Below are 14,624 nucleotides of genomic sequence, written 5' to 3'. Positions count from 1 at the left end.
GTTTTACCTTTTTTTTAAATAGTAAAAGGTAATCATTGACATTAGATGTAACTTTGAGTGCCATTGACTTATGTTTGAAGAAGCTTTCTCAGAGTCCACATGAAGGGATGTTTCTTTAATTCCTTCCAAACTAATTAGCAAGCTAGTCATACAGGAGGCAGACTCTGCAGGCAGAGTCTGGCTGTCTCTGGAATTTCCTAAAAGGGACTTTGGGAGTGGAAAACAAGAGAAGTTAATGTGCATTTCAATTACATGTTACACCTGTTTTCTCAGACAAATGGCTGAGTAAGTTTTTGTGGTTACTCTGTACGATTTCTTTATACTCTTATCATATAAACCATTGGCTGCCAATTAGTTTTATTATTAGAATGTATATGTGCAAAACTTAGTATTATTAAGATTATATAAGCTTGTAAGAAATAGTTAGGGGCTGCGTGCCTGAGCGAGCTGCACTCTCCTCTCTTTCTGACATTTCAGTTGTGAACTTTTCCTCTGCAGCACCAATTCACGCAATAGCATTTTATTTAGCCATTGAATAATGTTTATTTGTAAAACTTATGTACATAATTATTGTAGAGATTTATATTAACAGGAGATTGGAATTAATCCAAATGTTCTTCAGTAGAGGACTAGTTTAGTGAGCTATGGATAGCCATATAGCGGAATATTATGTAGCCCTTACAAAGAATGAGCTGCTGTCTAGACCTAGGTGCTGACACACAATTATCTCTACAATACAGTGGTGAGAGTACAGGTACGTGTAGGTCACACACTGCCTTTGAGCGTGTGTTTGCCTATGTAACACTTAGAATGTCTCTGAAAGGATAGGAAAGAAACTGTTAGCTGCCACTGGAAGAGGGAACTGGGTAGCTGGAAGACAGCGGGAGAGAGACTGACTTTTTGTGGTCAATATTTTATAACTTAAATTTTCTATTCTGTGTATATACTGTTTATTCCAAAAATTAGGCAATTATTTAAAAAGTATTTTTAAAAATAAATTATTTTGAAAATGTTAATGACTCAAAAGTAACTTCCTAACCTTAAGTGAAAAAAGCATACTGAATGTGTACGTGTGAGTAGATATAGTGAAGTTCATTGAAAAACTGCTGGAAGTGGAGCAGAATTTTTTTTTTTCCCAGACAGAGTCTCACTCTGTCACCCTGGATAGAGTGCTGTGGTGCCATCGCTCACAGCAAACTCAAAACTCTTAGACTAAAGAGACCCTCTTGCCCCAGCCTCCCAAGAAGCTGGGACTACAGGTGCTTGCCACAACCCCCAGCTGGTTTTTCTGTTTTCAGTAGAGACCAGGTCTCGCTCTTGCTCAGGCTGGTCTCAAACTCCTGAGTTTAATCAGTCCACCTGCCTCTGCCTCCCAGAGTGTTAGGATTACAAGCCTGAGACACCCAGCCTCAGTGTAGCAGAATATTAACTTTGGTTTTAACTGGGTGATGAGATTACTGGAATCTTACATTTTCCTCTTTTTTGCATTTTCTGAGTTTTCTGTAAAGAGTATATATTTTATTATAAAGAGGAAAAATGATTTTTTAAGCACAGTACATCTCTGTCCAGCAAAACCTCCTTCTCTGGAGTTCTAGTTGTACATGGTGCCCTGAGCCTTCAGGTGGGTCTGACCTGCTCTCTAGGACCCCAGTGACATGCCCCTTCAGCAGCAGAGGTTGTTGGAGGCTCTTGTGCTGTGGTTTGGCTCACTTCTCCTAATTCTTAACTCCGTGGCCTTGAGGAACAAGCACTATTCTCCTGGGTGGGGGTGTATCAGCACATACGTTCAGCTGTCCCATATTTACTCTGAGAGTTTCTTTTTGTTGGCCTTGGACCATGTCTGCTGTTTGCATTTGTTTGTTTTGAGACAGTCTCACTCGGTTGCCCAAGGCTGGAGTGCCGTGGGGCCAGCCTCGCTTTGCCCCTACCTTGAGACATTCGTCTACCCAAGCTTGGCACGAGCCTCTTCATTTGGTCTCTTTTCCCAGGCTTCCCTTGTGCTGTTAAGGTAGATGTTTTTCCCTAACATTTTCAGTACGGGTTCTGTTTTTTTGAAAGAGCAGCTAAGATTTGAAAATCCCATGTCCTCTATGTGGGGCCTCGTGTACCTCCTGAAGTTTCCATGTCATTCTCTCAGAAACAGGACGTACGCAAATATTTGCCCTCCGTTCAGTGATCACTGAAGCCTTGCCGTCATCCGTGGGCAGGGCTGTGCGGTGCTTTCTTTGCCCAGAGGTATTCGGTCTTCCTCACAGGTACCAGGAGCTACTGGATGACAACCAGGCTCCCTTCTTCCTGTTCACGTGTGCGATGCGGTGGCTGGCGGTGCGGCTGGACCTCATCAGCATCGCCCTCATCACCACCACTGGGCTGATGATTGTTCTCCTGCACGGGCAGATCGCCCCAGCCTATGCAGGGCTGGCCATCTCTTACGCTGTCCAGGTCAGTGTCTGGGGCAGAAACATCATCTTCACTTGCTTCAGTCCTTTTTGTGCTGGTGTTGAAGAGGCATGATGGGGTGGGGGTGGGGGGGGGTCCACCCTAGCCATTACTTCACCTCTGAACCCCCAGAGCTCCTGATGTGATCCAACAGTAACAACCTGGATTTGACTAGGGCAGGGAGGGTGTACTCTAGGAATAAGGGATTGAAACATGATTTTGAAAAGAGGTTTGTTTGTTTGCTTGCTTTGAGACAGAATCTCACTCTGTTGCCCAAGGCTAAAGTGCCACAGTGCCAGCCTAGCTCACAGCAGCCTCTGACCACTGGGCTCAAGAGATCCTCCTGCCTCAGCTGCCCAAATAGCTGGGACTACTGGCCTCTTCTTGTCCACTAAGAAATAATATGTTCTCAATTTTTTTTTGATTTTGTTTTTGCTTTTTTTTGAGACAGAGTCTCACTTTGTTGCCCTCAGTAGAGCGCAATGACGTCATAGCTCACAGCAACCTCAAACTTTTGAGCTTGCACGACTCTTTTGCCTCAGCCTCCCGAGTAGCTGCAATGACAGGTGCCCTCCACAACACTCAGCTATTTTTTGTTGCAGCTGTTATTGTTGTTTAGCTGGCCTGGGCTAGGTTCCAACCCGCCAGCCTCAGTGTAAGTAACTGGCGCCAAGCCCTCAATGTGCTTCTTCTGTGCGTTTGCTTTTCCCAGTACTCTTACATATGTAAACCCTTTTGGCCTCTAGGCATATTGAAGGTCTTCAGATAACTCAAAGAACACTTGGAGGGCCAGGGCCCTGGCTTACGCCTATAATCCTAGCACTCTGGGAGGCTGAGGCTGGTAGATCACTTGAGCTCACATGTTCCAGACCAGCCTGAGCAAGAGAGAGACGCCGTCTCTAAAAACTAGCGGATGGCTAGTCCCAGCACTTGTGAAGCTGTTTGAGGTTGCTGTGAGTTATGATAACACAGCACTCTACCAGCGGCAAGAAATTGAGACTCTTGTCTCCAAAAAAAAAGAAAAATGAGAACTTGAACACTGACTAGATATTTGAAGATATTTTTATTTTTTAAACATTGAAGATCAGGTAAAGAGTTCTATTTTTAAAGACTCTTTATATTTAAGAAAGATACAAGCTGCAATATTTATGGATGAAATAATAAGCTACCTGGGATTTGCTTCCAAATAATATGGGGTTGAGGGGAGGAGTAGGTAGGACTACAGATGGAGCAGTATTGGCTGTAAGTTGATCATTTTTTAAGATGGCGTTTTGGTACAAGGGTGTCCATTATATTCTTTCTCCTCTTGTATATGTTTGACACTTTTCCATATCAGAAAGAGAAAAGTAAACAAGGCACTCCAGAGCTACATGGCTTCATACTCTTAAGACTGACTTGCTGTTGGGTTGGGAAGACTGTGCATGCCAAGTACATGTTCTGGAATCCCCAGAGGGTGCACATGGGCTCTGCATTCACTTCTTCCCCAGCCTTTTATCTCTATTTGACTTTCCTGGAAGCAAGTCACTGGTTGATCCCAGGTTGATATTTCCATTTGTTGTGACTGTCACAAACAGGTTCGGGTAAAAGTAGTAAGTCCAGAAGTTATTCAGATACATGTTATTGAGAATATAAAGATATTGAGAGGTTAGACTTGGGGTGTGAGAATGTGGTGCCAGCAGCACCGTAATGCCATCTGCATTCACTGAGCACGGCATTTGACGCAGGCTAACAGGCGTTGTCCTGTATGTTTGGGAATGACTAGGTCCCTGTAACCAGCTGCTGTGTGTGCCCAGTTCTCTTACATTTGAGGTGTGGTCCTCCAGAAAAGGAAGTTGTCTAGCGTTGTCCTGACATGCATTGATAATGAATTCTCTCTTGGATTTCTGATTTCCATTATCAGTTAACAGGGCTGTTCCAGTTTACGGTCAGACTGGCGTCCGAGACAGAAGCTCGATTCACCTCGGTGGAGAGGATCAATCACTACATTAAGGTCAGACTGCTGCCGGCCTTTCACTGTGCTCTGACACCCCCCCACAGGTCGTTTCACACTTTATAGTCTCAGTTGGCTGTGCAAGGAGGAGGCTTGTTTCCTCTGCTTGTGTTTTTTGTTTGTTGTTTTTTGAGGAGCAGAAAAGAGAAGTTTATTAATTTGCTGGCAAATAGGGAGGCTGGCAGACTCTTGTCTCAAAAAATACCAGCATCCACCCTCTGTACAAAAGCATAGAACTTTTAAAGGTTCTGATTAATCCCATAATCCCATTTTGGGCTAAGATAATTTTGTGGCTAGGATGATGCCCACATTCATCCTAGCTTCGGCTAAAACGAATTCATGACCTCTGCCCAGACATTCCTTTGAGCTATCTCCTGTGCCACTAAGAACAAAAAATAGTTGAGCGTGGTGGCTCACACTATAATCCTAGCACTCTGGAAGGCTAAGGTGGGAGGATCCCTTGAGCTTAGGAGTCCAAGACCAGCCTGAGCAACAGTGAGACTTCATCTCTACTAAAAATAGAAAAATTAGTTGGGTATGGTGGTGGGTGCCTGTAGTCTCAGCTACTTGGGAATCTGAGGCAGGAGGATCACTCGAGCCCAGGAGTTTGAGGTTGCTGGAATCTAGGCTGAGGCATGAGGATCGCTCAAGCCTAGGAGTTTGAGGTTGCTGGGGTCTAGGCTGAAGCTACAGTGCTGTAGCCTGGGCAACAGAGTATACAGAGTCTCAAAACAAAACAAGTTTCTAATTATTTTTGTAAATTGTGTCCAGTTGAGAACTTATGTTCATGGATTAATTTCCAGAATGTAGGCTTGGCATCTGTGGCTCAAGAGGCTAAGGCGCCAGCCACATACACCTGAGCTGGTGGGTTCAAATACAGCCCATGCCCACCAAACAGCAATGACGGCTGCAAACAAAAAATAGCCGGGCTTCGTGGTGGACGCCTATAATCCCAGCTACTTGCGAGGTGGAGGCAGGAAAATTGCTTGAACCCAGGAGATGGAGGTTGCTGTGAGCTATGATGCCACAGCACTCTACCAAGGGCGACAGCTTGAGACTCAATCTCAAAAAAAAAAAAAAAATTTCCACAATGTATAGAATCTCGTCCGTTCAGTTTAGCTGACTAACGTAGCTTTTCCCTTACATTGTGTAAAACCACATTGTTTTGATTCTGACTCTCATTCAATTGTTCTTAACCGGGATGGCCATCAGGATACCTACTGAGCTTTGAATAGAGACCTCATCTCTGGAGATTGTGAAGTGGTGGATTGGGGCGGGACCTAGTCTTCTATAGTTTTAAAAAGCTCCATAGCTAATTCTAAATCCCATTCAAAGCTTAAAAACCAGTAAATCTGGTGGTTCATACCCTGAGTACTTAGCTCTTTCCACCTTTTTCCAGGAACCTTTTTAGTCTTGCCATAGGGTAGCATCTTGCTATATCCTTCCTGGAACTCTTAAAGTAATTTCTATAGAAAGAGGCAGAGTCATGAGCAGGTAGGATTCTCAAATTTATCTCAGATCCCAAGAGGTATCTATTTTGTGAACTGCCCTGAGACTTTATCAGCATTACGTCATTGGTTATGTGGGAAGAATACATTCTGAGTTCCCAATAATTGACTTAGAAACATAGTTTTGAAAAATTACTCTTTCATTTGAGAACACTGTGTATGTAAACTGCATTTTCTAACTGAGACATGCTTCACTGATTTGTGATGACAATGAACCTCGTTAGTTATACAATATTTCTTAAACTTACAAATGACTGTTCTCGGAAAAAAATGTCAGGTAGCTATCTAATGGGTCTGGTAATAGCTGTTCTTCTTGTTTAGATATTAGCCTCTCTGCCCAGTGTTCTGGTCCGTGGACAATACGTGTGTGCACATATGGGTGTGTAGCATTTGAGTTAATGTTCCCATTGGTAGGAATCTGATGCTGGACAGGTCAGGATTATGGTCAAGTGCTGGTACAGGGTGGACCCTGCTCAAACCAGTCACATTACTGAGGACTGCCTGTCTCAGCACAGAGGCCTTTCACCTTGGAGTTTTAAACTTCAAGCCCTAGTCCCTGGACCACTGCAGTTTTGGGCTCTAACTTCCCTGAGGCTGTGCACACCATGGCCAATTGCCATAGAGTTCTTTTTGTTTTGAGGGTGCATACAGTCAGGTTATATTCATTGCATTTGTAAGCTAAAGTTCAGGTTGCAGTTGAGTCCCTCACGGAGGAAGTGTGCCATATGCCCCTCTATTGTGCCTGTTAGGTGGGAACTTAACCAGCCTCCCACCCGCTTCTTGAATTTAATTGTCTTTCTCTCATGTGGGCCTATAGTTACTGATCTACTATTTTCTACATAGTATGGGTGCCTGGGATGCTTGCCTTTCCATTCTTTGGATACTTTACTTAGGAGAATGTTCTCCAAATCCATCCACAAAAGATGCAGCCATTTTTTTTGTCTGAATAGTATTACGTGGTATCCATACACCTCAGTTTATTAATCCATTTATGAGTTGATGGGCACTGGGTTGTTTCTACATCTTCGCAGTTGTGAATTGAGCTGCTATAAACATTCAAGTACAGTGCCATAGAGTTTTAAAACATTGTGAGGTGTTATTGTTGGTGACAAAAATTACCTAATGCAATTACCACACCATTTTAAAGCTGCAATGGATTTCCAAGATCATCTAATCCAATCCCTACAATTTACAGATAAGAAACTAAGACCCAGAGACAGATGGCTGGGTCACACTGCTGTTAGTGCCAAAACTGCTGTTAGAGTCTGTGTCTCCTGGACTGACCAGATATGTCACAATGCCAGGATCTGATGAGACATTCCATAAATGTTGGTTTCCTTCCTTCAGATTTAGACCAATGGTAATCAAATGGTAGAATCCTATTTGAAATGGAATATTTTCAAGGAATTCCAATAAAAACTGCTGAGATTGAAGAGGGGTGGGTGGCTTCATGCCTCCACATAGGTTCTCTCTTAGCTCCTGAGGCATGTTTGTGGAACAATTCCTGAGGCAGAAGAAGGTAGTTTGAAAATTACTGTGCTCCCTCAGCTGCTGCTGGTAGCCTTTGTGCTCTGTCTCGCTTAGCCATGAGAAGCATTTACTAGCAAGGATGGCAGCTACCTCTCTCTGGCTGCCATGCTGTTTATCCTGGTTTTACTTCTCTGTGACAAAGACTTGTAGCTCCCCAAGAATCTGTAGTCAGTCTGAACCAGCTCTGAACTTCTGTCTCCCCAGACACTCTCTTTGGAAGCACCTGCCAGGATTAAGAACAAGGCTCCCTCCCCTGACTGGCCTCAGGAAGGGGAGGTGACCTTTGAGAATGCAGAAATGAGGTACCGAGAAAACCTCCCTCTGGTCCTGAAGAAAGTGTCCTTCACCATCAAACCTAAGGAGAAGATCGGCATTGTGGGGCGGACAGGATCAGGTAAGGAGGTGCACAGCCCTTTCTGGAGAAGCCTTTGAGCCTGAAGTTTTCTCCAGAGGACTCAACAATTTATGGAATATCACTTTCCACCCTTTAAACTTTCCACCCTTTTAGGTAAGTGTTTAGTGTCTCAGGCCTCTCTGAAACTAATTTTCTAGGTTCATTTTTAACCTTGTGTTGCTGACGTTTAGTGCTTTCTCCAATCATGAATGTTATCAGTTCTCAGTGCAAAACTCTTGGAACACAGAGCAAAGGACTAAGGCAGGGAAGTACCCAGAGCTCCATCTGCCAGAGATAAGCACCAGTAATGTTTGGTGGATATGGCCCGGCACCCTTAGTACAGTGGTTATGGCGCCAGCCACATACACAGAGCATGGTGGGTTCGAACCCAGCCTGGGCCAGCTAAACAACTGCAACAAAAAAACAGCTGGGCGTTGTAGCGGGCACCTGTAGTCCTCGGTACTTGGGAGACTGAGGCAAGAGAATTAATTGCTTGTGCCCAAGAGTTTGAGGTTGCTGTGAGCTATGATACCATGGCACTCTGTCAAGGGCGACAAAGTGAGACTCTGTCTTAAAAAAAAAAAAATTTGGTGGCTATCTTGTAATTCTTTTTCTATTAACACATATGTTTACAAAAATGGCATTTTACACATGCTGTTTTGTGACCACCTTTTAAAACTGTTAGTAGTTTTCTGTGTCAGTGAACAATTGCTGTGCAGCATAAAACAAAAGTCTGTTTTATAGATGTATGTAATTTATATTTAACCAGTTGGTAGGGAATTAAGATTAATTTTCATACTTATGAATAAAACTACAGTGAACATTCCTAAGAAATTAAAATATATAAAGAATTTTAAGGACTTTGTTATATATTGCCAGGATAGCCTCATATTTGTCAGAAGCTGCCTGCTTTGGAGAATGGAAATTATTTTTCTTTTCTGGCATCAGTTGTAAAGAAATAGAAGCCAGGAATGGTGGCTCACACCTGTTATCCCAGCACACTGGGAGGCCAGGCATGGTGGCTCACACCTGTAATCGCAGCACTCTGGGAAGCCGAGGTGGGTGGATTGCTTGAGCTTAGGAGTTTGAGACCAGCCTGAGCAAGAGCAAGACCCCATCTCTACCAAAAATAGAAAATATTATTTGGGCATGGTGGTGGGCACCTGTAGTCCCAGCTGCTAAGTCTGAAGCAAGAGAATCGCTTGAACCCAGGAGTTTGAGGTTGTAGTGAGCTATAGTGATGCCATTGTACTCTATCCAAGGGGACAGAGTAGTACTCTAACAAAAAAAAAAAAAAAGAGAGAGAGAGAGAGAAAATTAACAATCCTTAATTTTAGGCCTTTTGCTTCCCTCTATTCTTAGAAATGTGTTGCTATATACCCCTTGGATGTCTAAAGTCAGGACTTGAGTAATTATTTCTTTCCCTCTTTCCTTCTTGAATAACATTTCAGAAACTGAGGCTTATCTTCTTTTACTAGCCTATTATCCTTGTCTGAGAGGTCTCTTGGGTTCAGTTAGCATTTACTTTCTGGGCTCCAGGCTTCCTTGGTATCAAAACTCCTATAGCTGCTTTTTTTTTTTTTTGAGACAGAGTCCCACTTTATTGCCCTCTATAGAGTGCTATGGCATCACAGCTCACAGCAACCTCCAGCTCTTGGGCTTAGGCTTTTCTCTTGCCTCAGCCTCCCAAGGAGCTGGGACTACAGGCGCCTGCCACAACACCCAGCTATTTTTTGTTGCAGTTTGGCTAGGGCTGGGTTCAAACCCACCACCCTTGGTATATGGGGCCAGCGCCCTACCCTCTGAGCCACAGGTGCCACCCTGTAGCTTTTCTTCTTGCCAGTAACTATAACAAATGGCTTTTGTCTTTTCTGACCACTTTATTTTATTTTATTTTATTTTAGAGACAGAGTCTCACTCTGTTGTCCTGAGTAGAGTAGCTGGGACAAAAGAGTAGAGTAGCTGGTCCTGAGCTCTAGCAATCCACCCACCTCGTCTTCCCAGAGTGCTAGGATTACAGGTGTGAGCCACCAAGCCCAACCTGGCCAACTTATTTTAAAGAATGTTCTAATGCAGGGGTCCTGAAACTTTTTAAACAGGGGGCCAGTTCACTGTCTCTCAGACCATTGGAGGACCGGACTACAGGCCTGGGATGAGTCGGCTGCTAAGCAGGACAGGCAGCAGCGGCAAAAACACCCGGTGGGCTGGATAAATGTCCTAGGTGGGCTGCATGTGGCCTGCAGACCATAGTTTAAGGACTCCTGTTCTAAGGAAAAAGGAAAGCCTTTCCTTCTTTCTATTTCTTTTTTTTCTTTTTTTGAGACAGAGCCTCAAGCTGTCCCCTTGGGTAGAGTGCTGTGGCATCACAGCTCACAGCAACCTCCAGCTCCTAGGCTTGAGCGAGTCTCCTGTCTCAGCCTCCCAGGTAGCTGGGACCACAGGCACCCGCCACAACGCCCGGCTATTTTTTGGTTGCAGCCGTCATTATTGTTTGGCGGCCTGGGCTGGATTCAAACCTGCCACCTTAGGTATATGTGGCTGGCGCCTTAGCCACTTGAGCCACAGGCGCCAAGCCCCTTCTTTCTATTTCAAGGAATTATTTTTGTATCAAGACACTGCCTCCAGGTTATTCACTCTGCGAAGAGAATCTTCAGCCAAGGGCAGTGGGAAGGGCTGTCCTAAAATGCCTGTGTCATTCTCCCTGGAGTCCTCTCTGCTCATATTCAGTGGGTCCCCAGGGATACCCTGCTGTCTTGAAAGCTGACTGATCTCCTTTCCTATGGTTTCTCTTTGACACAGATAAAACAGACTGAAATATGTACCAAGGTGTCATTAAGATACAGAAGAAAAATAAACCAGGAAACAAAAAAGAATGATAAATTGTCTGATTTACAAAGTCTAAATTTTAATCCTAACATGGCTGCTTTCAGATTTTATGACACCACTACGAGGGCTTTGTTGCCCTTTCCAGCACATTCCATCAGTGCAAATGTAGTCTAGGTTCAGAGAACTGTGAAGTCTTCCAGCCTAGGCAATTCAAACCTAGGTGCTTTTTGTTGAAATGAAACAGCCTTTTTCCACTGATTAGTGTACGATGCTTCCTTAGCACAGATACCCATATTAAAACAAAGCACTGCCTCAGTCATAGGGGAGTGTCTCTCTCCCCTCCTTACATCTCTGTAAGGGGCCAGTAGCCAAGTCTTCCAATCCCGAGTAGTCATTCATTTCTAGGAGAAAAACTGTCCTGCTACAGAAAAGATGAGGTTTCTCTACTTGTGTCTGGTAGGTGGGTGCGAGGATTATTGCATTAGGAAGATGGTGGTTTTCAGGTTCCCATGAGGTAGTTTGACAGGGGTATGCCTAGTGGACGAATTCCAACAGCAGGGTTGTGACTGCAGACACTGGGGATAAATCAGGCTATCTACCCTCAGTGCTACTGCAGAAACTGAGTCATGGTGACCTCATTGCAGTTCTCAGGATAGGTCTTTCAGAACACGGAGGCAGGAGAAGGTAGAAGGTTCAGGAACTAGGGGTGCAGCCAAAGGAGAGTGGTCCAGCAGCTAATGCACTACAGCCCCAAATCTAAACCCTGGCTCCGAGTTGCAGAAAGATAGGATTAGGGACAAGCTCTTTTGTTGTTGTTGATGATGCTATATAGAGAGAGCCTTTTAAATGTATATACCTTTGACACTGTAATTTCAGTTCTGAGAATTTTTCCCAAGGAAGTCATCTGAGGTAGGAGTAAAGTTTCAGCCCTAAGATACATCCCACCACATTGTTACAAGTTTTGGCATGGTGGTTCATGCCTATAATCCTAGCACTCTGGAAGGCTGAGGCAAGGGGGTTGCTTGAGGTCAGGAATTCCAGACCAGCCTGAGCAAGAGATGGGGGAATTACCCCATCTCTAGTAAAAATAGAAAAACTAGCTGGGTGTTGTGGTGGACGCCTATAGTCCCACCTACTCAGGAGGCTGAGACAAGAGATTGCTTGAGCCCAGGAGTTTGAGGTTGCTGTGAGCTATGATGACGCCACAGCATGCTACCCAGAGTCTCAAAAATAAAAAATAAATTAAAAAATAAACTAAATGTCCGACTTTAGAGGACTGATCAAACAAGAATACCTCCATATGATGAAAACATTAAGTGAAAACATGTTATACAACATTAAGTGAAAAAGCAATTACAGCATTGTATCTCTGTTATGACTCAACTCTGAGGAAAAGACTGAAAGGAAATGTGTCAAAAATTAATAGTAACAAGATCGGGGAGATCAATGTTGTCATCGTGTATTCCTTATATAACTTCTCAAATGAAGATCCAATTAAGAAAACCTGTACTGGATGGGGCACAGTGGCTCACACCTATAATCCTAGCGCTCTGGGAGGCCGAGGCAGGTGTATTGCTTGAGCTCAGGAGTTTGAAACCAGCCTGAGCAAGAACGAGACCTTGTCTCTACTAAAAACAGAAAAACTAGCTGGACGTTGTGGCTGAGGCAAGAGAATCACTTGAGTCCAGGAGTTTGAGGTTACTGTGAGCCAGGCTGAAGCCATAGTACTATAGTCTGGGCAACAGAGAAACTCTGTCTCAAAAAAAATTTAAAAACCAAAAAAACGTATACTGCTGATCTCTTTAATACTGAACTCTTCATTCTCCTCCTCAAACCTGCTTCTCTGCTGTAGTCTGCTGTCATGATATCGTGATAGGGTCATTGACGCAAGGCAAAGCCTCCTTCCCTTGCGTGTGTGTCCCTGGAACTTCTGTTCCCCAGCTGCTGCCATGGTAACTGAGAGGACTTAGTCTCTCTCAGCTCTGATAATGGCACAAAGAGAGGGAAGGCTTGTTGTTTAGAAGGTCTCTCTTGGCCTGACTTTGCCTAAGAAGCATCAGAACCTGTGTACCTGCTCATAAGGTGACAGGAAGCATTTTTCCATTTTACTCTCAGAAAAATGGAATAGTCCCTCCCACTCCTTAGCCTGAAGTTATATGTTTTGAAGCTATCTGCTTGGTAGCCTGGGAAAGTTAATTGCTATTTTTTATTTCCATTATTTTATACATTATCTCAGTTAATTGGTTGAAGTAATGACTGAATAGAAATAGAAAAATAGATGAGTTTGCCACGAAGATAAACTAGTTTTGTCGTTACAGAATTTGCTAATAAAGCTGCTTTTCTGCCTGTCTTCTGACTCATCAGGGAAGTCCTCTCTGGGCATGGCCCTCTTTCGTCTGGTGGAGTTATCTGGAGGCTGCATCAAGATTGACGGAGTGAGAATCAGTGACATTGGCCTTGCTGACCTCCGAAGCAAACTCTCTATCATTCCCCAAGAGCCAGTGCTGTTCAGTGGCACCGTCAGGTAAGCACCTTCACCTAGAAGCCCGGTGGACATGGTGGACCAGGTGATGCTGGAGCCCACACGGGGCTGAGATCTTTTCCCTACACCGTGTGCTTCCTGTTGCAGAAGCGTGAAGCGGCTCCACTGCGCAGGCCACTTTGTTAATGAAGTGGGGCTGGGCGGCCTGCAGCATGGTGGCACAGAGGTCAGAGAGGTTTGGGCTGAGAGCTCTGTGCAGTGGCTTTGACAGTTACCCACTCCTGAGTCTGTTTCCTCACCCATAAAAGGGGGATATTTTAAAGCCCTGTTGTGAAGATTGAGTGAATTCACACAAGTTATACAGGTACAGAGCCTGGAAGACGGTAAGCATCCCGTAAGTGGTAAATGCCTTCACAGCCTCATCACTATCATCCTCCCCTGCCTCCTGCTCCATTCTCTCACCTCTCCTGGTAGGCTGACAGCCGCAGTGGGAATGACGGCTTCCAGACATGCTATTACTCAGGTGTTTTCATTGTTCTTTCATTGTCCAGTATCTTCCGCCACCTTTGATACTCGTTCCGGAATGTTGGTTGCTGAAATCCGCCAGTGATAACAAAGATAAAATTCCTCTTTGTGCCTTGTAAATATAGTAGCTAAGAAGGAAGTCTGTTTATTCTTGTTACCTTTCCTATACTTGATCCTACCTTTAGCCTTAAGCTTCTGCTTCCTAAAAACAATGGATTTCCATAATTTGTGTCCATTTCCATTTAAACTGCCACTCTTTGGAAATAAAAACAACTTTAACTATATAGTTGACCTAGATTGGTCCTTGGTTTTGTTTGTTTGTTTTTTTCTTTTAGCCATTCTAAAAGTTTTGTTGTCATTTTCTCTTTAATTTTTAGCAGTTTTAAGAAAAGTTGGTATCAAAACTTAATTTCAAATAACCACAGGCAGCATTCAGTCTTGTCTTTAAAACTAGGTCCTCCATCTTCTTTGGAAAATAGCATTTGAAATCATTTTTTTTCTCTTTTTTCTCTTTTTCTTCTCTCTTTTTTTTTTTTTCTCTCTTCTTGAAATCATTTATTGAAAAAGGTTTGATGGATATCTTAGACTTCTCAGGCTACTGTATATAGCAAGCAAAATATCATACAACCACATAGATTTATTTCTTATGGTTCTGGAGGCTGGGGACTCCAGAATGGTTGTCTGACGAGGGCCCTCTTCCTGGTTGGCAGACACCATCTTGTTATGTCCTCACAAGGCTTTACCTTAGTCCATACATGTAGAGAGAGGAGAGAAAGAGGGCTCTGTGTGTCTCCTTAATAAAGGCACTTCTGGCTTGGCACCTGTAGCTCAACCGGCTAAGGCGCCAGCCATGTACACCTAAGGTGGCGGGTTCGAATCCCCAGCCCGGACCTGCCAAACAACAATGATGGCTGCAACCAAAAAATAGCC

At 43.9% G+C, this 14,624-nt stretch overlaps 1 protein-coding gene across 5 annotated transcripts in view; it reads left to right on the top strand.

The window, feature by feature from the left end:
• The window catches only part of ABCC5 (ATP binding cassette subfamily C member 5), a 92,596-nt gene that overhangs the window by 64,684 nt on the left and 13,288 nt on the right, over nucleotides 1-14,624 (top strand). For 4 of the 5 annotated variants that reach the window (XM_003802841.2, XM_023508650.1, XM_023508647.1 and 1 more), the window contains exons 23-26: nucleotides 2,256-2,442; nucleotides 4,340-4,429; nucleotides 7,672-7,861; nucleotides 13,052-13,211. In XM_003802841.2, the coding sequence (XP_003802889.1) occupies nucleotides 2,256-2,442; nucleotides 4,340-4,429; nucleotides 7,672-7,861; nucleotides 13,052-13,211 (627 nt within the window). Of the gene's footprint in view, nucleotides 1-2,255; nucleotides 2,443-4,339; nucleotides 4,430-7,671; nucleotides 7,862-13,051; nucleotides 13,212-13,316; nucleotides 13,814-14,624 lie in introns of those variants that run through there. The other variant, XM_023508649.1, reaches the window with a different exon arrangement.

This window comes from Otolemur garnettii, unplaced genomic scaffold (genome assembly GCF_000181295.1).
Source record: "Otolemur garnettii isolate 467f Iridium unplaced genomic scaffold, OtoGar3 scaffold00263, whole genome shotgun sequence".
In the NCBI taxonomy this organism is placed as follows: domain Eukaryota; kingdom Metazoa; phylum Chordata; class Mammalia; order Primates; family Galagidae; genus Otolemur; species Otolemur garnettii.
Note: the sequence above shows the minus strand (reverse complement) of the source record. Positions and strands in the feature narration are given on the sequence as shown.